General features: G+C 34.8%; 1 protein-coding gene across 4 annotated transcripts in view; it reads left to right on the top strand.

Moving 5' to 3' along the window:
- cora (erythrocyte membrane protein band 4.1 like coracle) overlaps nt 1-24781 on the top strand; it is a 57938-nt gene that overhangs the window by 23484 nt on the left and 9673 nt on the right. For 3 of the 4 annotated variants that reach the window (XM_089243310.1, XM_089243309.1, XM_089243308.1), the window contains exons 2-13: nt 9407-9604; nt 9816-9920; nt 12925-12967; nt 14000-14075; nt 14215-14259; nt 14408-14581; nt 14857-15097; nt 17127-17224; nt 18304-18497; nt 20153-20337; nt 20688-20837; nt 23866-24486. In XM_089243310.1, the coding sequence (XP_089099436.1) occupies nt 9407-9604; nt 9816-9920; nt 12925-12967; nt 14000-14075; nt 14215-14259; nt 14408-14581; nt 14857-15097; nt 17127-17224; nt 18304-18497; nt 20153-20337; nt 20688-20837; nt 23866-24486 (2130 nt within the window). The remainder of the gene's footprint in view (nt 1-9406; nt 9605-9815; nt 9921-12924; nt 12968-13999; nt 14076-14214; nt 14260-14407; nt 14582-14856; nt 15098-17126; nt 17225-18303; nt 18498-20152; nt 20338-20687; nt 20838-23865; nt 24487-24781) is intronic. The other variant, XM_089243311.1, reaches the window with a different exon arrangement.

Consider the following 24781-nt stretch of genomic DNA (forward strand, 5'->3'; position numbering starts at 1 on the left):
CAAAACAGTGTTGAAAAATTTGAAAAAAAAAAAAAAAATTTAATATTTTTGAATAATAAAAATAAGTCAGTAACTTAGATGAATAAATAAAAAATAGGCCTACGGGACTCCGCCAAAGTAATATATACCGGAAAGGGCTCCGTGGGTCAAGAAAGGTTGAGAACCGCTAACCTAGAGAGAATGTGAGCATGGGATTGACCAAGAAAGTGACTTAACGAGCGAGGGACGAGGTCAGTGAGCGACCAAAAGATTTTCCTCGAAAGTATTTGAGTGGGCAAAACAGTGAAAAACTAAAATCATCTCGTTTTACACGAAAATACTGTGTGTAACGAAATAAAAAGTCTAAATTTTTATACGGTCCGCCTATGCTCTAACTTCCAATTAGAAAGTTGTTGACATGGGGTCACGACCCAAACTTGATTCTCAGGGGCTTCCGAAATAGGTAGTAGAAATCCACTTACAGCTAGGAATGGGTCGCTGTACAAACCTCTAGCGATTTCCTAAATGAGTCGTACAAATCCGCTAACAAGCCTTTAATAAATGCACTTATTGCGTCACTGGTTTCACAAATTTCGAAAAGTAAAGTCCCGTGGGTTGCTGATTTTGTTGTTGGTTTTGGGTCGCAGCTAAAAAAGGACAAGACACCCTGAATTAGCAATAGCTGAATGTTGTAAGATACCACGGCCAAAAAAAATGGAAGATACCATTTTCGGCGAAGGTAAGGTCCGAATTTTTTCATCTGAATTGGAGGTGGTGGTGGTATAGTGTTAATAAGATACAGCAGTTTGAGGTCATAAGCATGCATCGTGTGTGCATATCTCCATTTGATTCTGTTAATCTCAATACATATGACTGAAAAAAAAAGAAGAAAATAATAATGGAAATAAGTAGATAAAGTATTTGATCACGAGAGCGTGACCTCAACCAATGTTTCGACCACCTTCATCCTCACCGTATTACCGCCGGCGGAAGTCAACTCCCTCCTATCTCCCACTATCACGGTCATCCGAAGGGGGCAGTCACGGAAGCCCAATGTGGTGACCTCAACAGGTGCAATTGTTGCTCATAGTCGTGCTCGTGTCCATATTTTGTGGGTATTTTGTATAATTCTTGTTTTGCATGTATCGTCCGGCCATTGTAGTGATCTTGTTCTGGAGAGGTGAAAAAAGTACTGTATGTATGCCCCCCCCCCCCCCACCAATCTTATTAATTGTTGTTGATTTACCTTTACCCTCCATTCTAACGAAAATCGTGTAAGCTTTTCATCACCTACGGAATATCGGTATTTACATCAATACTCATCATTGCTCAGGCTGTTGCTCTTTTTCCGGACCATGATTCAATGATTCACCAATGAAGTCTTTTCACAAATCTTACATGCGGTAAAAAAAGCAGGAAATATATATGTTACGTAAATGTGATAAATCGGTTATTTTACATAATGATACTTACCTTGGTTAATAAATTTATCGCTTTTACCGGCGAATATGCAAAAATACCCATTTTGAAGTGGAAAATGGTAAATGTGCTTGAATTTTCTTGTTATGTAAGTATCATGTTGAAAGTCTGCCTGCTCTCTGCGAAGAGACTTTTTCAAATGGAAGACCGGGGCTTACTCTCGCACCTTGAAGTTAGTAGTAAAGGGAACTGCGAAATTTATCGTAAAAAACTTTGTGTCGTTAAAACCGAGATTGAAATTTTCCAGACATTGGTTTGAAACATACGGGGGTCCCATAAATTCGTAGATGGTGTAAACTTTCATAAAAATTGAAGCAATTGGTATATTTGAATGCGCCTTGCAAAACAGTTAGTCTCACGAAGGGGGAGGGATATTTTTTTTGGTTTAAAAAAATCCAGTTCAACTTTCTGCCGATAGAAGGCGCTGCACGAAAGCAAAACTAAGTCCTTTAAAATGCAGGGTGTACGATTAGCAGCTCATTTTTTAATCTTCCTGTTACTAGCGCTTGGATAAAGTTTTCATTGCGATGTTGACATTGGTAGATAAAGCACTATTGGTGAATTTGTTTCATTTCAGCCACGAATCGTCAGTTGAAGCTTTACGAACGTTTCAGACACAGAAGAGATTGAAGAAAGGTTTAAGTCCAGAAGTATGCCAATTTTCTTTCGTGCAGTGTGCTCTATCGCCCGAAATTGCAGCTACCCCTTTTTTTTACTCAAAAATACCCTTCGTGAGAATAATTCTTTCGCAAATTGCATTCGAATGTACGAATTCCTTCAATTTTTATGCATTTTCAAACTATTTAGGAATTTATTGGACAGCCTATATGCTATGGATACTCAAAAGCAGAGCTTTAAGAAAAAAAATTAGGTGCTAGTCAAATTTCTTACGAAAAACGAATCAATAATCATTTCTTTTCCTGAACTTAGTAAGCCTTTTCCATGTTAATAGACACGCTGACACGACTATATAAGTTTCAAATATTGTTTAAGACGGTTCCTTATTCGTTGCAATCCTGACTGAAAAAAAATATGACTGAAAAAAATATGACGCTTTGGTTATGTAGGCTACCTTTTTCTTTTATAATGCTTGTTTTCGTTTCTAAACTGTTGAGCTATTGTCTTGTTAAAAGACATCCGAGACTTCTATTTTGATGAGCGAATTCGTTATCCTCCAAAGCGCTTTCATTGAATTCTCTTCCATTCACTTTTCTTTTTTAAAACGTTACACCAGTCATCGCTATTTGTTGTCTTTGTTAATGTCTCGTCTTGAGGGCAATTACAGCAGATAATTGCGTGGTTTTGATGTCCTTCATTTGGAAAGAACAATCGTAAGAAAGTAAAAAAAAGAGAAAGAGGAAAACAGCATTCTCTCTGCTTTTCATCTTCCCTGTCATTTGCATCATCATCATTCCGCCCACGGGTCTGTGGAATTGATGCCGTCCTCCAAAGCTCGCTCGTGTACATTTCGTTTCATGCCGAGAGGAACTTATTGAGTTTTTGCCTCTTCTCCTTAGTGATGTGAATGTGTGCCGGGGGAGCAATTAGAACATAATAGCGGCTACACCTTTTTTTTTTTGTTCCAATACTCTTATCAGAATTTTTTCCTCATTTCAATACCGGACACGAGTTTATTTTCCATTTATAATCTGGATGTTTCCTCTGCTGATGTCTGTGTGTGTGTGTGTGTGATGCGTTGTCCTTCAACTCGCGGATGGTTTAATTAAATAACAATGGGATCAGTGGTGTAGGCGGTTGAATCTCTTTTGTTAGACGGGATGTCGGGGGACTTTTTTTCTTCCCTTTCTCGCTACTTTTAGCATGCTTCCAATCATGTTCTGACGAGTTTTGAATCTTTATTTTGTAGTAAATAATAAAATTATTTTTTGTGTGTTTGAGGGTTTGTTTGCCTAACTTTAGCACAGTTTCCAAAACTTTTTGTTCCATCGCTTCCTTCAACATTTTTTTTTTCATCTTGCCCCCAACCCATAGGATCCGATACTAAACCCATTGCCGCCCCCCTTGGAACAACAGTGCTTTAGAAAAATAAATAGAATTTTTTTCTGTCGTATATACAAGTCGAAGAATTTTGTTAACTTTTTAAGAACAATGCGCAGTGTGTCCCATAAATTCGTAAACAGTTCAAAAATTCATAAAATTTGAAGAAATCGGTATACATATTTGAATGCGGTTTGCGAAAATTTTCTCGTGAAGGTGTATTTTTATTTATTTATTTATTATTCTGATATAAAAATTTAGTTTAAATTTTTGCCGATAGAGAGCACTGAGCGGAAGTTAATTAGGAGTGATTAGACCTGAGCCGTTATCCGATCTAATCGGTGTCCGAAACGTTCGTAAAGCTGCAGCCGGTGATCCGTGGCTGAGGTACAACAACTTTAGTCATTTATTCACCAATGTCAACATCACAATGAAAACCTTATGAAGTGCCAGCAACAGGACAAATTCAGAACTGAGCTGTTAATCGTACACTCTACATTTTATAGATTTCTGATTTGCATATATCCGATGATTTACTTTTTCCTTCGTGCAACGCTCACTATTGAAAAAAATTTGAACTAATTCTTTTTCTTTCAAAAAAAATCTCTATTCATGAGAATGACTTTTTCGCAAACAGAACTCAAATATATCAATTCCTTCAATTTTTTGCGAATTTTTATATTATTTACGAATTTATGGGGCACCCTGTACATTTTTGTAAATCGTCATTGCTTTAAATATGTTACTTCCCTCCATATTTTTTTTTTATCACTCCCTTTTTTTTTCATTCTCCCTCCCATTCATACGTATCGGTCTTACTAAAGTATGTTATATAGCAGGAGTGGCCAACAGCTGACCAGGTGATTTTGTGCGGCCCCCGACAAGGTAAAAATAAATTATCAAATTAAAGTTAATAATTTACGAGGTGTTAAATCAAATTTGTTATCATTATTTGAGTTCTCGTTCCGTCAGCTGAAAATTACTTGCAACCATACTGCCTTTTAAAACATAAATTGCTCATAAAATTTGTCATGGTTTTTCTCCTATTTTTTCCGACACCTCGTTTGGAAAATTGCCTATCTTGCCAAAATAATAATTGAAGAAAAATTGGAATAAATGCTGCATTTGTAAAATTCCAACCAAGAATGGATTGGATGGAATAATTTGCAGAAGAAACTAATTTTTGATGTGTCACATCTGGCTGGGAACGCAACCAGGTAAACCATGGGTATGTTTATGAAGATAAAAGGGAATACAATGCCCACAGTGTAAAAATTTAGCGACCGACTAAATTACCCGTGTTTACCATATTACTTATGGCGTATACAATGTGCGGGTCATTTTACTGGTGCAGCTTATACACCGGAGTGACACCCATAATGCGGCCAGCGGCGCTGCAGCTGACCGTTGTGTTTGCTTGAACGGAAAAAAGTTGGCCACCCCTGTTACATAATATTTTCTTTTAAAATTTTTCCTTATTTCATTTTCGCAACACATCTGTCTGGCCAGACTTCTGATTTATTTGAATTCTTTTATCAGAAAACTTTAAAAAAGTCATTTTAAGAGACATTCTATTTTACTAATTTTAACCTTATTCTAATTTTATCGCCTATCCACAATGACTTTTTATATAAATACCTTGATGTATGGGTATTAACTTTTGAAAAATTTTATGACTACTTCAAAATTTAATTTTTTTGTTTGAAATAGGATTTTTTCTCCCCCACATGGTTTAAAACTCTTTTCACTGAGCTCAGTGGGTTACTCGGACGCAGCTTCCACCGCTCCCTTATTGGGAAGGCTTTATTAGATTTCGATGTCATCCTGTTGTTGAGATTTATGACTGTCCTCTACTGGATTCGATTAGTATTTTGATTTACGTTCCTATTTTTACCTATCAGGGGGTTCCTGGGTTTTGTACGAACCGCTATTTTTTATTCATCTAATGCTGTGGTCGGGATGGAATTTCAAATATTTCATTCGTAATGATACCGCTATGGGCCATCTGCGGTATTTAATATATATATATATATATATATGTATTTTTTTCAATTCATCTTATTTTCCTTCTCTTTTTTTTATGCGCACGAATTTGTTGCACCGCATTGAGACTGGGAAGCGTTATTCCGCTGTTTATCATTCATCTCCAGCGTTATTTCAGTTCATGAGCAAGCATTCCAATACCCGTAGTAGTCCTGATATCCTAAGTGAATACAGATTTCTCGAACGGCGTGGGGGGCGATTGCCCACCTCCGCCCTTGCCAATAATACAGTACAACTTTTCCACTTAACGGTAGGGGGGGAGGGAATCTGCATCTGCCTATGTATGATATAATTAACATTGCCGAAGGGTCTGGAGATACCATTTAACTAAAGAGCCTTCGATTAATGAATGATCTGGCATCATATTCAGAGTAAAAATAAATTGATTTTATAATTTGAAATTTTTTTTTAATATATACTACACTATTTTATGCAATTATTTTTCTGTTTTCTTAGAACATTTTCTTTATTCTTTTTCGCAGTCGAATTTGAATAATTCTTGATCATAGAAAGCTATTATATATATTTCTAAATTCCTTTGTTTACAAAAAGGAAAGGTCGAAAATGAATAATTTTACAGGCGTCCATAGCTTTATGCGATTAATCGCGGAAAGCTATGAAAGTGAATTTAAGATGGGAAAGGGGTAGGAGTAGGAATTTGGTTTTCTTCAAAAAAGGTTTAAAAAATGTATCCAACTTCTTTCTCTGGCAGCAAATTAATTGTTTTTAATGAATTGATCATTTTGACTTTTAAACAAATCTCGTAATTTAAGTTATATGGAATAAATTCAATTAATACTTTTTGCTTCTGTCTTCACTAGTTCTAATTAATTCTAGTGTGTGGATGCTTCCTTTCCTGAAGAGAAGAGCCCTATTGGTTGCGTTTTTCAAGTTTTGTAAAAGATCTTTTGTCAAACTTTTGTAGTGTAATCCCCGCCATAAGCTGATAACTTTTTTTTAATGAAAAATTCGAGATTCAGTTGAAAAGCAGCATTCTTTGTTAATGCTTTTAATAATTTGAAAACCTCATTAGCAAGAGAATTGCTGGAGAATTCTAAACATCCCTCACAAATATGGCAATTTTACTTTACCACATATTTCATTAGATTCTTTTTCTTTGATTAAAATTCTGATAGCATTGCCGATGTCATTGTTACATTCAAGCGAATGTAACCAATAGGCTTATTGGTTATTTTTTTTTTCAAGTTTTTTAAAGGATCTTTCTCAAACTTTTATAGTGTAATCCTGGCCATAGGAATTGTAAATAGGCCAATTCCATCTATGGAATTAGATTTGAGCATTTTGTTTCACATTTGTCTCATCCAGTGTTCGCCAATGCGTGATTCACGCATAAAAATTCAATTTACTTCTCCAAATTTCGTTGAGAAGTGAAAATACTCCATCAAATTTTAGCTAATTTTTTTTAATAGTTATTTTTCTGCTTTTAATGGAAAAATGCACCCTCTTTTTACAAAATTACCCCTTAAAATTTTAGAGAGGAGTGAAATTATTCTCTAAAATTGTTTTTTTTTTTTTTTTGGATAACACTAGTCTGATATCAATAATGTGGATAATCCAACGGATTTTGTCATTTTAACCACGTCATATCTTTAATTTGCAAGTCTATTTTCAAGATTAATATCAAGATGGTTGGCAAAATCTTGTAGGTAACGATTTCTGAAATCAACTTTTCAAAATCGCGTAACTAAAGTAAGAACGCGTAAAGCGAGGGAAACCTGTATTTTTCGGATTTAAAAAAAAAGAAAGATGATATGAATTAACATTCTACAGTACTTATTTAGTTCTCTTGCGCCCGTTATATTAATTTTAATGTTTTTTCTTCATTCCTTTTTTTGGGGGGGGGGGGAGTCTGTGTCAATCTCGTGTTTCAGATCATTAAGTTTCGGTCCATGTGTTTTTAATGAATACATCAGTGAAAAGAATTTCGTCTCCTCATCACCATCGGAGCTATTTTCATGGTTTGGGATATGAATTCTAAATGAATTTTCAGACGGAATTTCAGCTTTTCTCTTCTCTCCCTCCCTTCATATACGACCATTCCCTGTTATTGGTGTCAAACTTTGTTCATTTTTCCTGGGATATTTGTGAGGGTTAAAGGAAAGGTGACTCGGGCGTTGTCTTTTGTCCGTCCGTCCGTCGTTCGTAGATAGATTCCTAACACTCTGTCCACCGCCCCGAGATCGTTCATCAACCTCTCTGTCTGTATCTCGGCTAGTATTTCTTCTTTTTTTATCCATCCCTAGAATTCGGTTTCGTGAGTGCAATTTTAAGGGATGGCTGATTCTGTAAATAATAGCCTCTCCATCCCCTTTAAACTCATTTTATACGGCACGCGAACGATTTAGACGCATTAATCCGCTGGCCGGGCTTGTTTCTTCGAAGCATTTTGTGGTCTTGTAGGCCTGGGGTTGATGCCATTTGAAATTGACGCACGGAGAGGATTCCTCTGTGGAAATGGATTGGAATAGTAATGGGTTTGTGCAGTTCCTGTTTTTATGCATTTTTATGGCTGTTTGATGGCTCTGTTTATTACCTACAACACCCTTTCCACTGCCTATTAAAAGCTCTCTCTCTCTCTCTCTCTAGGTATACATATAAATTTGGATTTTTTTCGCTTGCACCGAAGATGATCACAGTTATTGGTAGCCTGTATTTATTTCATGTAGACCGGCTGGTTTTACAGATCACACTCAACCAAGCCATGTCTCATTAATAAAAGTTTTCCCGCTGCTTTCACAGAGAATGAGGGTAAAGAAAAACCTTAATGAATCTGACTCCAGGTTTCTGGCCTTTTGGCCGATGAAAATTAATTGTTGTATATCATGCAACATCCTTTGAATCACAAGACTAGTTTTTTGATAACTGCTCTTGATAAACGCTATTTAGTGCTCTCTGGAAAAGATTGGCGTTAAGATATGGAATTGTCTATAGATTAAAAAATGAGACCTCATTTCGAAGCCAAATACCACTCCCTATTTCTGTGTGTGTTCTGTGAAAAGAAGAGAAATATTTGGCCCCGGAGTAATTTAAAGTTCCTTAATATTTTATGATAGGCATCATTACGATGCAAAATTTAAACGAGAATGCACAAATTTCTGTCCCTACGTCATTTCTTCAATTGTAGCGTGTTGCCACCGTTATTTTCTGCTGCACATGCGAATTTCACTACTCTGAGAGGAAAAAAAAATTAACTCATCCGATGGCACATAATTAGCACATACATACATACATATTTCTGGTCATTATCTGTATTTCCCCTAATTAAATTTCTGGAAATGAAACAAATCAAGTATTTTCGAGAAAGAATGTTGATCGTCATCTGTTATTTCTAAAAAAATTATTCTTCATGAATTAATTTCAAAAATATTAATTTTTATTCTAACCCCTCTCTCAAAAAAGTTTCAGATAATGGTATTATCCTCACCGAAAATTCGGGTATATGCTAGCCTATGGACTATATACAGGAAATTACAGCATTTTACCTTTCATCTACTTTTTGCGGATCTCAAATTATCTTGTTTATATTACTTCAGTAAGGAAACAACAGTACCTGATGGTAATCAATGAGATATGTAAAATAAGTCGCCTAAAAATGATAGAAAATGCTTGTCGGTTCTTTTCTGTACAAGATTTCCCAAAAAGAATGATGTAGTGAAGTTTCACAATTAATTAATTATGAATGAATTGATGAATTTACTCTATTGTGAGTGATAACGAGAAATGAAAAATTTACATAATTTCTAATGTCATCACAAAAATGTATTTAAACCTATTTTCTTGAGATGAAATGATGTTTAGAGATTTTTTTTTTTCTGGAGCAAACATGTGATAGGAAAGACGACTCTTGTTTTTCACCATAAAAATATTCATTTTCCTTCATTCATAGATGATGCTGGCAGATGAACGCACTTATCCTCCAGACACCTCATTACCAGTGACGGAGAGTGGAGCTGTGCTGCATAATGGTTTTGATTCGCCCTATGATACTGGCCGGAGAAACAAGAAGATGGATAGAGCTAGAAGTAAAGTAGTTCCTTGTAGAGTTCGTATGCTTGATGGCACCGACTTTGAATGTGATGTTGAGGTAAGGGAGTGTTTTCTTCAGCTCAGTCCCGATTCAAATAATTTTTTTTTTCTCCAGCTGTGCTAGTATTTGATATTTCTTATTTATAACATGGTATACCAATGGGGGGAGGGGGAGAGAATTAGCGATCAACTAACAAGCAATTCTGATTTTCTTGTCATGGTGCTTGTCGTTTATTGCCAACAACTCTTTGTAATTTCTTTTATTTCAGAGGCGAGCTAAAGGTTGTGATCTGTTCAATAGGGTTGCCGAATTCTTGAATTTGCTTGAGCGAGATTATTTCGGGTTGACTTTCCCTGACACTGATGGGAGTAGGGTATGTATTCATTTTTTTACATTTATAACAAGGTAATTTTTTTTTTGATATAGTAAAGTCATATCAAAATCGGAACTTTTTTATGCATAATTATGCTGAAAAACTAGTTTTATGGATCAAGTGTTCGTATGAGGTGTCCCTTATGAAAATAGTAAATGCCATATTTCTTAGAATAAGTATCTCATGGGCATATCTGCCACAGCGCGGAAAAAAAACAAGAAGGAGGTACTGTTTGAGTTGCGGGCTTAGCATTTGCACATCAGTGTCGTATCCGCTGCACCTTTCTGGGATAAAATTGGATTTCCCATGTAATTCTTTTCTTCTTATACTCCTTAAACGAGCAGTTAATAGGTAATGCTTGCTAAATGCTCCTAATCAGTTCTGAATAGTTCAAATGTAATTGCTAATACTTTCTATTATACACTAATAATCATAGTCAATATCTTGGAAATTGTGTTTTTTTTAAACAGGAGTCAATGTAAGCATAGCATTAGTGTAAATATTGCAAGTCTCCAAAGTAAAGTTTCACACAACGTGAGCACCAATGCGGATAGACCACAAAGTATGGCATCACCAGTAAAGTTATTATCGGTTTCAAACTGCCTAGTTTTGATAACTTTTTTTTTACTATCTTAATATACATACAGTGGATCCCATATATAATATAAAAAAAAAAAACCCGTCATGAAAAAACGTAAGCAGGAAAACGCGTTGAACAGGAAATCTTGATAAGTACTATTAAGAATTGGAACCCTGGTAATATAAGTTGTGCTAAACTAGGGAAATGCTCTGACTCGCCTCAAAGCAGAATGCTTTGCATTGTTCTGCACGAGCCCTCAGCTGACTGGAAATGTTCTGTGGTAAAAATTTCCATAATAATCCCAATAATATCCGTAAAAATTCTATTCTGTGTTTTCTACACTTTTCTTAAAATTCTTCCAGATTGTTCTGCGACGTACATCGCATATTTCAGTGTATTCTGCTTTGGGGCTAACTGGGAGCGTTATATAAGTAAAATCCGGAAGTTTGCCTTCAGGCAAAATGACATATACATAGTTGCCAACTGCTAAGGATTGTCCGTAGTTTTTACGGACGGCCGCAATGAACTACAGAGTTACGGGAGACACTCTCAATACTACGGAAATCTGTTTGAAAAAATCGGGTTTTCTAGTTTCTTGTGGGGTTTTAATTATTTTTTATAAAATTGTGTGTGTATCGATCTTTACCGTAACGATGAATTTGTGTACGCATGTGAGAGAGTTCGAGAGAAGACAAACTCGGAGCCGATCTGTTGTGTCTGTGCGTGGAAGGCAATCTATAAAGCCGCGTCTAAACCTGCCGCTCTACCAACACTTTCTATAGCAGAAAGCCTCCGGTCGAAGCTCGTGACGTCACCGAAGTCATCCATTTTACCTATAGTCATTGCATATACTGCAAAAAAGGTTAAGATTTCGCATACGTTGGCCTGCTTTATCCAATGGTTGCTGGTGAAATGGACGACTTCAGTGACGTCAAAGCTTCGTGCGAAGGCTTTCTGTTGTAGAAGGTGTTAGCTCTACACTCTATGTCCAAACGCGCAGAAACTTGTTTTCCGTCAAAACCGTCCCACGCTGTGGGATAAAAACAGGTTTTTGAATGGTTCAGCGTGGACACGGCTTCATTTGCATAATGCATGGTCGAGCTCGCGGAGGTTGTGTCGGAAAGAATGTTTCATCGTAGGTGCCGTGGGAGCTTTGATACGAAGAAAACGGATATGGGGGTGTCTGGGGTTGCTAGACGTCCGTATATACGGCCAACAAGGGCTTATGCAAGTTGGGATCGCATTGAATATTCATGAATTATTAAGGGACTTGGCGACCTCGGACCGTTGTTTCGGGAGTTGGGGGGGGGGCTCATGTTACCTGAACCCTCTAGGTTCCAGTGTCACTCAGGTACTGTATTTAATGAACTTTGAATTAAAATTAAAAAAATTTTAAATTTTGAGGGATTTTTTAAATTGTTCTATGATTACTTTGTCTTGGGGGGGGGGGGGGCGCCCATGGCAAAGTTGAACATTCATCATTGCTGACGAGCTTTAATCCAATGTTGGCATGACTGCATATATGCCTTTTTTAAACTTTTTCCGTCATAAATGCCTATTTTAACATAATTTTAAGTCTATTGGTACATTTCAGAGGTCATTAAAAAATTGCCAACTCCCAGTATTAATTTTCATCAGAAAGTCCCCCCCCCTCCCCAGCTCTAGTTAAATGTGAATAAGTGATCTGAGAGATTCTGAACTTGGAATTCTCATGAGTTAACTTTGTCTTCACCGGATGGTGTTAGTATGACCCCCACATCCCACAGCAGAGCCCCTAGGCTGGGATCTTTTAGCTACTTTTTGGACCCTTAATACCTTTCTAGTCATATTTTCTTCCTTCTATGAATTATAAATGCCTTTTTAAGTGCCTATTTTAGGTATTTTTAGTTCCTTTTTCCCTGCCTATGTCAACCATTTTTAGTGCCTGAACTTCCGGGTTCTAGTTATAAACATGATCCATTGTATACTTTTTGTCACCATTTTCTGACAATTCCCTTCTTTGCTGACTAGCCATGCTACAAATCCAGTCAGATCTCTTTCAGGCAATTAGTTGCTGATAGAGTTAGATGGGAAAGTTGAGTAGTAGCAGCATGAATATGTCTACAGGACATAGAAAAATAATTTCCAAGTTATAAATTGCTCCAAAAATTTGCATGAAAAATTACAAACATATTATGATGCAAATCAAAGTGAATGTATTGAATACAATTAGAAGTGCAGGGTAGATGATCAAAATGTTTTGGGTTGAAAAATAATGAAATAAATATTTACAGATGTGGTTAAAACATATAGTGCATGCCTCTAGCTATCCGGAAATATAGGAATAATTAAATGATATAATTGATGATAAATGAAATTCACCTTGTTTGTTTTATTAAATATATTACATTTTGATAGCTCTGTATTTTTTGTGTGGTTGTTTAGAACTGGCTGAATAATGAAAAGAGAATAAGCAAGCAAGCTAAAGGTATAAATAATTTTTTAAATCCATCATATGCCTGTTATTTATTTTAAGGCAATGTTATTGCCCTTAAGGGTTAACCCTAAAATGCTCAATATTTTTTTTCGAGCAGATAATTCTTTTCATACTTAATGACTCGTATTGAATGATGGAAAAAAGTACATTTTGAATTGTAATGTGTATACAGGGCCTTATTGAAAAGGTGCAAAGCCTCAAAAATCACACATGAAATAAATGAATTGAAGTAATGTTACTTTAAAAATATATGAATACCTTCTTTGTGATTCAAAATTTAGTAAGAAAAGAAATCTGGATTGCAAACTTGAAGATACAACAAAAAAGAAATACAATAAAACATTTTAACAAATTAGTGAAATCACAGCCACACATGCTCTGCAACAAAGAGTTGTCATTGTTAATTGGGACATCTACCAGCAAATTCAAAGCATAAAATGGAAAGAAAATGATCGACCTCACCTTATGTTGCAAATACGATTCTGAATTTTTATCTTCAAACTGGCTGCAGTAATGAACGTTTAAAGAACCCTTTGCACATATTCAAAGCTACACATTTAAAGGTTAATATTCAGAAACAGAATATATATACAGTATATTAATAACTGTTTTATTATTACAGTCAATATTTAAAACATGTGTTTTTTTGTACAGTTCAGAAATATGCTTTGGAATAAGAAAATAAATATTTATTTAGTTGTTATGAACCATTTGTGTAGGAATAGGAAAATTAAATCACTAAATTAAAAAAAAAAAATGTGATGTATAGCTGAGTGCAACGAAATTACAATATTTCATTCATTCCATAAAGATGTATTTGAAAAACGTATGCAGCCTCTCTCAAAATTTTTTTGGGAAGATTTTTCCTGAATTAATTTCTTTCTAAGAATTTCAGTTTATATAGTTTAGTGCAATAATTTTTCTTTTTCTTTGCACTTACAATTATTTGCTAAATCTCTGTGGAATGAACCAAACATTCTTTGGTGTTAATGTTTAATCATAATAGAAATTTGAACTTTTCAGGACCTTTATGGGAATTTGGGTTTGAAGTAAAATTTTACCCACCAGATCCATCACAACTTCAAGAAGATATTACAAGGTATTAAACAGCAGTTTTATCCTCACTTAAATACTACATAAATAATTATTTTTTATTTTTGTTAAACTGGAAAAACTTGCTTTAATAAGCATGCATATTTATAAATGTCTATGTAAAATCATGATGTGTTTTTTTCCAGGTATCAGCTGTGCCTGCAAATTAGAAATGACATTTTGTCTGGGAAGTGAGTACTTTTATTTTCAAAAACAAATTATTCGCATCCCTGCAAACTATATAATTATATACTGAAATCATGTTGCATTGTGACTGGAATATTTAAATTTCCAATAAAAACTATTACAGTGTACATTTGAATGGAATTTTAATTTTAGGTTGCCTTGCTCTTTTGTGACTCATGCCTTACTCGGGTCATATTTGGTTCAGTCAGAGCTTGGGGATTATGACCCAGAAGAACATGCAAGCAATTACCTTTCAAACTTCAAATTTGCACCAAACCAAACTGTAGAGCTCGAAGAGAAAGTAGCTGAACTACATCGGCAACATAAGTAAGCTTAAATGTAGTTTTGTGGTTCGTCCCTTGATTTTCTCATCAGTTTTGATGGATCTTTTTCAATTTGTTTACCTTTAAAGCCATATCCTAGACATGTACTTGTAATTTCACATACTACACATAAGTTCATTTAACTGAAATACTGTATTCGCATTGCTGAAGTGTCTAATGCTTATCTAATCTGTGAACAATTCTGATTATTTCTATCATGGAATGCCATTTATAATTGAAGTAATTTAAATGTGTTTTTCCCCTTCTTTCAATGTACAGGGGTCAAACACCAGCAGAGGCAGAGCTTCACTACTTAGAAAATGCCAAGAAACTTGCCATGTATGGAGTAGATTTGCACAAAGCAAAGGATTCTGAAGGTGTTGAAATAATGTTGGGTGTATGCGCATCTGGTCTGTTGGTTTTTCGTGATCGGCTTCGCATAAATCGGTTTGCCTGGCCTAAAATATTAAAGATATCTTACAAACGTAACAATTTCTACATCAAGATAAGACCAGGAGAGGTAACCTCTTTAAGGCATTTAAGATATTTATGCACCATGTATACAGTGATACCTGGATAACGAATGCCTCAGCTTACAGATTTTTTTTTTACTAATAAATTTTTTTTAGTTTTTCTCAGTCAGCTAATGAATATGGATTTGGCTAATGAACGTGTTAGTAGAAATAAATGCATGCACTAACGTAAAACCATCTGTGTTGTGAACTAAATTTTTGTGCCAATTAAAATGAATCCAATCCAATGAGTAACTGTCACTTGAAATCAGTTTTCAGATACACCTCTCTTTCTCTTTCAGAAAGATTTTAAGCCATTTCATGTAAAATGAACGATTAAACGAAGAGAAAATGCATTTAAAAAATAGCCTTAGAGTTGAATGATTTCAGTACATACAGTAAAACACTCAATAATCATCAATTATCAATAATCCCAGGCTGGAAGCAGATTAATAGCCTGCTTTAGGGGTCCAGGCATCAGTATAAAAATTCACATTCTCGACTCTTAATATCAAACTGAACAGACTGGACATTCTAGGAACTTATCTTTTCTATCTGCATATGACTGGGAGAGAAATGACCTGACTATATCACATAGCAATCCACCTCACACTTTTTGTTTTCACTGTGGCTCATAAACCCGACTGTTTTGTGTACATAGTGTAGAATAAAAAATTTCCAGTTTTTGATCATCCTTTAAATTCTCCTTCATCCAATTGAGGGGCCATTCAAGTATTACAGATTTTTAGCCATTTTTGACTCCCCCCCCCCCTTGTCAGCAAAACACTGACTCCCCCTGTCAGCAAAATTTCGTCAGCAGCTTAGAATATTTCATATCTTCAAAAAGGGGTGGTTGATGACATAAGCAACCTTCGAACCCCCTCCCCCCCCCCTTGTCATCAAAAGTCAGCAAATCCGAAACACCCTCCCCCTTTGATACTGACGTAATACTTGACGAATGACCCCTAAGAAGTTGTTTATCTTGGCCTTCAGTTAGTTTCTAATTTTTTATAGTAGTTCTTACTGTTTTATGAAAGTTACTTTAAAATTTTTGGCAGTTTTTAAAACAAATTAAACAATTTTCCATAGAAACTGAAGCCAAAATGTGATTTTTGATAGTTTCTGTGGAAAATTAGCCAAAATCGCATTTTAGCTGAAGAATGTGATTCTGTAACAAATTATCTTTGTTAGCCAAGGTATCACTGTGTATAAAAATATATTGCATTAACTTTTATATACAAATGAAACAATATTTTCAGGAAAGAAGAAAAAGAATGGTTAAAAAAAGCAAATTTATTTTATGTATCAATATTTTGTAACAACTTCTTCAGCGGCATTCATGAGATCTTTCCTCATTTGATGCTTTGTATTTTGGCAGTTCTGAGATATCTTGCCGCCTCAAAACTCTCTTATTTTGGTAATGACGTGCCTAGAGAGTTTTAATATTGTCTTTACTCGAACATGTTTTCCATTTCCCCCCCCCCCCCCTAAACAGTCGATCAACTTCCAGTAGGCAGAGACAGCTTTTATTTTACATTTTTCTAACAGAAGGAAATAGCCGGTGTTTGTAGGGAAGTTCTTCCCTTCCTTGGTTTATTGTTCTTGGATCAGGGGATGGGGAAAGCATTATCACCTGCAGAAAATCGGAAGAAAGTCATCTTTGTGAAAAAAGATGTGGCATTTTACAGACAGTTTTGTGATATTCACTTTGTGATTCATAATGCAGAGCAGTGAAATTTATAAAAAAAAACTGTTTGAAGGGTTAAAATTTTGTTGTCATTAAAATAATACCAGTTTTTCTATATCTTGATATTCAAAGCTATACAATAGAATGAAATTCTGAGTCACAACTATCAAAACATTCATTACAACCAAGTCAAGAAAAAAGAATTAAATCAATTTTCTCTTGATCTTTATCCTGCTTGTAGAAAAAGACTTAATATGCCTTTTATTAATTGTTATCCAACTTGGTTATAACTTTGGAAATTTATTGTACTAGCAATTGTATTATAAAATTTAAAAAATTTTTTTCTTTAGTTTGAACAATTTGAGAGCACAATTGGTTTCAAACTGGCAAATCATAGGGCAGCAAAGCGACTTTGGAAAGTTTGTGTTGAGCATCACACATTTTTCAGGTAATATATTTTCAACTTATACACTCATATAAGCTTATTCATTTATATTTATACAACAATATAACTGTTTATTTTATTAAGTTTTCATCACTGGTTCCATCAGATCAGACTGGTTCCCTAACAGTTTTATGTGGTCTGCCCAAAAATTCTGGCACATTTTAGTGTACTGTAATGGCCACTGTGTGGTCGTGTGGGCATTGTGCTAGACTATTTTTCTGAGGATTCAGATTGTTGACAGCACAGTGGTGGTTGACTGAAGTTGGTTTTCTGCAGTTTTCCAGCTTGGAGGCGCAAGTACACACAAGCCGGTCTCCCATTTGAAAAAGTCTCTCCACAAAGAGCAGGCAGACGTAGAACACAATACTGACATAACATGAAAAATTCAAGCAGATGGCAGCATGAACATGAAACAAGTTCAACTCGACAACATAAATATGTTAACGCCACATATACACTCAGAACACACATTCTCCTGCATGTACCAATTCGTTAGAAATTCCATAGACGAATGTGTATGAGGTACATGTATGGTTAAGGAGTAGTAGTAGTATAATGCAATGAACATGTTATCATATGTGAGAGGAACACATAGTCTAGAACAAGGGTTTCCAGTGTAAAACTTCTCATGGAACCCTTGATAGATATAAGGGTGTTCCCCCAGAACCCTTGATGATATAATGAGGCTTTTCTACAGAACTCAGATTTTTGAATATTTGTCTAAAAAAACATATTTTTTTCAACTTATAATTATCTGATGAAACAGAAAAAGACATTCATGAATTTCTGCTTCAAAAATTTGATGTGGAAAGCTCTCCGGTTTTTTGGGATTTTTAAAGGTTCTGTGGCTTTTGATCATGAGGAACCCCAAAAAATCTGTCACTGGATCTTGTCTGGTTCCGCAACACCAGTTGAAGCCCATGGTCTAGAAAGAAAATTTTTAACAATGTTAAACAACCTATGTTGCTATACTTCGATTTTTTTCCCTAACATCTTTTGATGGTAATTTGCAATACATGAAATAGAATTTCTTTCATAATTATTAAGAAATTGAAAATTTTCTTTACATGTTATTGTTGCAGATTAATGATGCCAGAACCTCCTCCTAAACCAAAATTGTTCCTACCTCGATTCGGATCAAAATTTCGTTATTCTGGTCGGACCCAGTATCAGACGAGAATGGCAAGTGCTCTTATTGACAGGCCCCCACCTCACTTTGAGAGAACTCTCAGTAGCAAGAGGTTTGCTTCTCGAAGTATGGATGGAGGAATGTCCAGTGAGTGTTTTGGTTTTTTTTCCATCTGATATACAGACATAAATAAATCACTTGTATATGCATAAAATCTTTATTTCTACCATGCTATAACGTTTTCCCTACCATGTGAACATTTTGTTTTTACTATATTTACTGATCAGACTTGTCTATTTCAGTGAGTTGGAGTAATTTTTTTTAATAGACATGAATCATTTGTGTAACTCTTGATATGATAGAAAATTTTTACTTCTAACATTCGGAACTTTCTCCAGTAAATATTCACAGTACTGTTTTCAAGTATGCTATTTGATGGTGAGTTTTAGGAAACCTGAACCAAACATCAAGCATATTTGATTTCAGAGCATATAACTTGCATATTAATATCTTCTGTTCAGCCATTTTTAATGTCTCTAAACTGTGAGTTCTAGTTTAATCAGCTAATTTAATCAGTGCTTTGTGCATGTATGGTTTATTAGTTTAATCAGCTAAGCATAGTGATATTGCTATTAGTGCAAAATGGACATGGCAAAATTGATAAATGGTAAAAGTTAAAATAACTAGATTGTTTGTACTATCAGGAATACATAATATTTTATGGAATTTCTAGGCAAGAACCAGGGCTGTCTTAAGAGCATCATGGGTCCCCGGGCCAAATGATTTTTCGGAGACCCTATTGGCAAATTGTTGAAAATTGCTACCGGTTCTCATTTTTGTGATGCCCCTTCTCTTGAGGCCCCTTGGACTGTGTCCGGTTGGCCCATGCATTAAGATGACACTGGCAATAACATTTTGACAACTCTTTTGAAATACTAACAATGAAATAAAGGCTTCCGCGTAAAATCACAAATTTTCTTATTCATGAAACACCTATGATTAGTCATTAAATTTTTTCTCCCGCCTAATTTTCATGTTGATCATGAAAGTTATTAATATCTCCAGTATCATAGTCATTGTTATTTTAGCTCCCTACATGATACTTTCTAAGTATATAGTACTGTGAATCAAGAGTAAATAAACAATGAGTCTTACACCAGTGTATCTTAACCATGGGTCATTGGAGTGGTTTTATGAGAGGTCTGTGAGTTTGGAAGAGAAAGCAATCAACTTATTTTTGTACATAATTATGTGATAAATATATATTAATCTGTAAAAGGGTTCCTTGACTGTTATCACATTGGCAGACCTTCATCTTATTGACATAAAGGGTCTGCGGAACCAAAAAATTTGAGAAACGCCCTAACAAACACAACCTCTCTAAGAACACAAAAGAAATATTGCAACTTCCTTCAGCCTTGAGTTATTGAATGAATTTATTTTATTGATACTAACCGGTTCAACTTGTGATAAAGCTAATCAAGGATAACAAGAAAAAAAGGAACATAGCGAATGCTGAAGAATAAATTTGAATGTTTTTAATTCATTGTTTACCAACCTAAAGTTTTTGTAAACTCTCCCCTCCCTATAAAGGATGAACAGAGTATATTATTTTTTGCATTTAGCTAATATCAAAAATAAGAACAGTTGTTTTAGAGCTTATTTATTCAACCAAGATTTATTGACCTTACCTGTTTTGGTGCATTTTTTTGGGCCATGTATTTTAAATTTTGAATACTAGACTTATTATGTTCAGTAAAATAAATATCTCCCTCTGTAATAATGTTGCATCTGTCTTTCAGGTGTTGGTTATAGGAACAGAACAATGTCAGAATCTCGAGCTGACTCCCATAAAAGACATACCTTAGCCCATCCTCCGAGTCGTCATCCTTTAAGCGATGACTTTATGAATAATAGAGAACAGAGGTCATCATCTCCTCCTTCAAAACATTATGAAAAAGACAGGGATCAAAATGAGTATGAGAAGGTAATACAGAATATAGTAATGGAATGTGATGCGTGTAAAAAAGTAAAGTTCGACTTTTTCCATTAGGCAGAGTAATTTCTAACAAATTGTTGCCCAGGAAAATGTGTCTCGCTAATGTATTTATGATGTCAGTCAGTATTGTGCATATTTCATGTTCGAGAAGTGCTCCCATCTGTCTCCCATATTAAAACACTTAATGCACTGCATCTCAGGAAGGCTAGTGACATCCTGTTACAGCATTAGTTTGGTATTATGTTAATGATAAAATTTCTTTTTTATTGTGTTATCCCTATCATAATTTTTGACGTGTCTCTCTTTTGTCATTTTTTTCTCCTGTTTATATTATATAGCATCCTATTGGAGGCATTCCAGTTTTTCCTACTTCAGAGCACATTAGGCGAGAACAAAGACCACATTCAACCATTGAATTTACTGCTAGTTCCACAAGTATACCAGATCCCAGACTTGGCAAAGACCCTACCATTAGAAAAATTGAAGAGGTAATGGAACAATTTGAAATTTTTTTTATTCAGGTGCAAAGATATGGGTATCAAGAAAAGTGTTTCATTGAAAGATCAACTTTACAAAATATCTGGGTTTGTCAATGGGCCTTCTAGGAGGCGAGATATCTGGCCAGTTCTGCTTAAAGGGTTAAAAGTTACTGACCTGGCAAATTATTATAGATGAACATCACATTTAACAATTTTTTTAAGGCTGGCAATAACATTGGACTGCAAGTATGAAACTGTAATCAGTCTGCAAAAATGACAAATACAACACCAAGAGAGCTTTGGAATAACTTCTCTGAAAATCACAGCAAAGTTCTCGTCTTTGGCAACTTCCTCAGCTTATACTGTAGCTTCTCAAAAATCAATGTTGTTTAGTACATATACTGTTCTGATTAACCAAACAATTGCTACTTGATTATAATCCAATTATTGCTACCAGTTCAGCAATTATCCTGTGATTATGTCTGAACTTAAGAAATGTGCAATTTTCACAAAAAAAAATTGCATAACTGGGTTCATGTAACTCGAGGTATTTATTGTATTTCTATTTAATACAGTTAAAAATACCAATTTTTAACTACAGAATTAAGCCTAACTTCTAATCAATAATATTATGGAGCTTTCAAAGAAAGTACAAAATTCATTTTTTATTCAACTTTTAGTATTTTTTAGTTTTTGAATGGAAACTATGTAAGAATGTCTTATACAAAGTTTTGGTTTGTAAAAAACCACACAGTTCTACAAATTTTCTTCTCCCGTCATTTTTCTAGATATGTCTTATTTACTGGAAATTACAGTAAGTTTGGAATAAACTGGTTTAAGTAAACCAGGATTAGTACAATGAAGTAAAATGAAAAATCATGTGTGTCATTTCATCTGGCTGCAAAAAGTTTTAGCACACGTTATTTCAGCTTGAGGTGACTGAGTATGAATCCAAGCTATAGGATGTATGTGTTTGTCTATCAATTTAAGTGATATTCATGTCTCTATTTCTAACTGTGGCTTCAGTATATAAAATTATGATTGATGTGACATATATATAATCAAAATACAAACAATAAAAATCCACAGTTCAATTTATTGCAGAGAATGGGAGAAAAAATTGATTTTAGAGAAAAGAAATGTATAATGATTTTGCATGAAATAGCTGAAAATTGTATCATTCAGTATCAGCTGAATATTTTTGCATCAAGAACCTCATGAATGAATGAAGCTTAAAAGGCATTATAATTAACCATTGAATTTCTGGTTGCATATTTGGACTCCAACAAATAGCAGATGAATACTAAGATATGTTCTTATTATACATTATCATAATGTATAATAAGACCATATTATACATTATGATATGTCTACTATGCATCAATTATGAGCATAAAATATGTCCAAGTGAATCAGACTTTTCATTTCTATTCCGAACAACACAAAAAAAGATGTTTTTTACTCACAACAAGGATGGATCCTTCAGATATTTCACTTGAGTTGCATATAGCTAAAGATCAAGCTTGTGATGTACACCAGATTCAAAATAAGTCTTGTATGTTAGAAGTATCATGTTCAATTATAAATCATACCACTCATTTTGTTGCATCGATACCATTAATTCAACAGCTGCTTCTATCAAATATGATGAACCAAAATCGATTAAGGTGATAAGCCAAAATGGTCAGATGTGTAAGATAAGAATTTGGATATTACTTGGTGGCCACATATTCCGGTGATCTCTCTGAGTATGAAATAAATCATAAAGCTTCACATTTAACTGATCACAAACATTTCACTTTTAAGTCATGACTTTTTTTTTACTGTTTATACATAGTCACTAAAAAGAGAAAATGTTATTTTAAAATTGATCCTTTGGATCATTTTTTATTCATACAGTGATACCTTGGCTAATGAGTACCTAAGATTAAAATTTTTTCAATGATGAATTCTGTCATGGCTTTTGGACCCCTCTCTATTCCATAAGGAATACTAATGTGGGTATCTGTCTGGTTTTTCAAGCCTCTAAAGCTAAAAAAATTTTGGTTGATATGGATGCATGTTCTAACAGAACACAGGCACATTTCGAGCTGAATTTTTACAGCATTCATCGTCAGAACTGTCACTAAATTTATATCCGCCTTGGAATCACTCTCAAAATGTACCTCTATTCCCCCTTCCAGAATGCTTTTGATTTCATATAAAATGGAGGAAGCTAAGAGGAAACACATTAAAAAAAAAGCCTGGACTTCTTGAATGCTTTCATTGCAAATGTTAAGACTCTTATCACTGAACTGAACAGTTTAGAAATTCTAAGAGCTTATCTTTTCATTCATGTATGAGAGAGAAATGAGTTGACCAAATCTACTCCAAAAGGATACCTACGAACCTGTCTTGTTTATGTACATGGCATGAAATAAAAAACATCTCCAGTATTTGCTTTCTTTTAAATTCTCCTTCATCCAATTGTGAAGTCACTCTTCTCAGCCTTCAGTTCTTCATCTTTTTCTTTAGTGTTCCATAAAACTTGTCTCCAAATTTTGGCAGTGTCTAGAGCAAATTGAATTATTTTCCATAGAAACCTATGGGGAAATTGTGTTTCCTTAATGAATGTGATTCTATAAGTACAAAGAATTATCTTTGTTAGCTGCGGTATCGCTGTACTGTTGTTTCTAATTAGTCTTAGTAGAAGTGGTATTGTCTAACAATATTGCAATTGTTGTGAATGAATTATTATTTTGTGTTGTCACTGAGATGGAAGTGTTCATGCGTTTTATAATACTCATGGATCATTTCTTCCAAAATTGTGTGCATGGGGAAATATAGTAATTTTCTAACATTAACTGTTAGTGCTAAATTAGAGAGATTCATCCTTTTCTTTCTCTTATTCTTTATTTAAAGATTCTATTTTTTTACGGTTGTGGTCTTTTTTTTTTCTTTCTTTGCATGTGTTCTTTTGGGTATGGCCTGCTGCTTGCATGCACCTGCGGTGTCTGAAAATGCCTTTACCATTGCTTTGCCAATCTGACTTGTAAAGGAAGATGAGGTTGAGGAGTACCAAAAATTCTGGCCCTGTGATAAAATAGGACCAGTCACCAGCACACCATGCCTTGATGGTCCCCCATCTTCCTTACCGTTTGGTTCAACAGCAGAAGTACTGAAACCTGCAGAAGGATTTGAAGATTGCAATGGCATCAGTAAAGGTCAAAATGGCGAAATACTTTCACCAAGTACTCATGTCATCACAGCACCTATTCAACAAGAAGCCGTTTTGTTTTCTGGTATCTCTGTGCCAGATTCTCAGGGCCATGAGCAACAATATTATGTAGCTTGCAGTAGGAGTCAACCAAATGCATCCAAGTCTGCCTCAAGTTCATCATCTTTATCATCTGACGGGAGTATGAATGAATATGGTATCGACAGCCCTGCACGAAAATCAACTATGAGTGCTCCAGCTGTCAGTCAGGCTTCCGGCTTTTCTCAGAATAATCCTTTCAAAGGAATATCCACTCGAAAGGTGATCATAACATCCGATGGCACAGTTACTGAAGTCAATGATTTAGCCGAAGTCTCTTCTGAGAACACAACTAGCAGCGATTCTCCAATATCACAAGTTGATAGATTTGAAGGAAACTTATCCCCTTCATCAAGTAACAAGGTTCTCTTCTCTTTACCTGTATTTCTTACTTTGACTTTGTTTTATATAGAGATTCTGTTCATATTGAAGACTGTACTAGTGTAATATTCATTTATTTGATCCTCATTCGAATATTAGTCATAGTGTCTCTCCAGTCATATAAATGCATGAAAATTGAATATGCTTCAGTTTCTATTTTATAAATAGGTTGTTAGAGGAAAAAAAGGAATGTGTTAGAAATAAACTGGATGACGATGATAGTTAATCACAGAATCGTTAGAGATGTATTTTGTGTGTGTGACAAATTGATTTTGAA

The sequence above is a fragment of the Pholcus phalangioides genome, unplaced genomic scaffold (genome assembly GCF_987345545.1).
Source record: "Pholcus phalangioides strain wild (caught in Gottingen) unplaced genomic scaffold, Ppha-v1.0 ptg000015l_1, whole genome shotgun sequence".
Lineage (NCBI taxonomy): Eukaryota > Metazoa > Arthropoda > Arachnida > Araneae > Pholcidae > Pholcus > Pholcus phalangioides.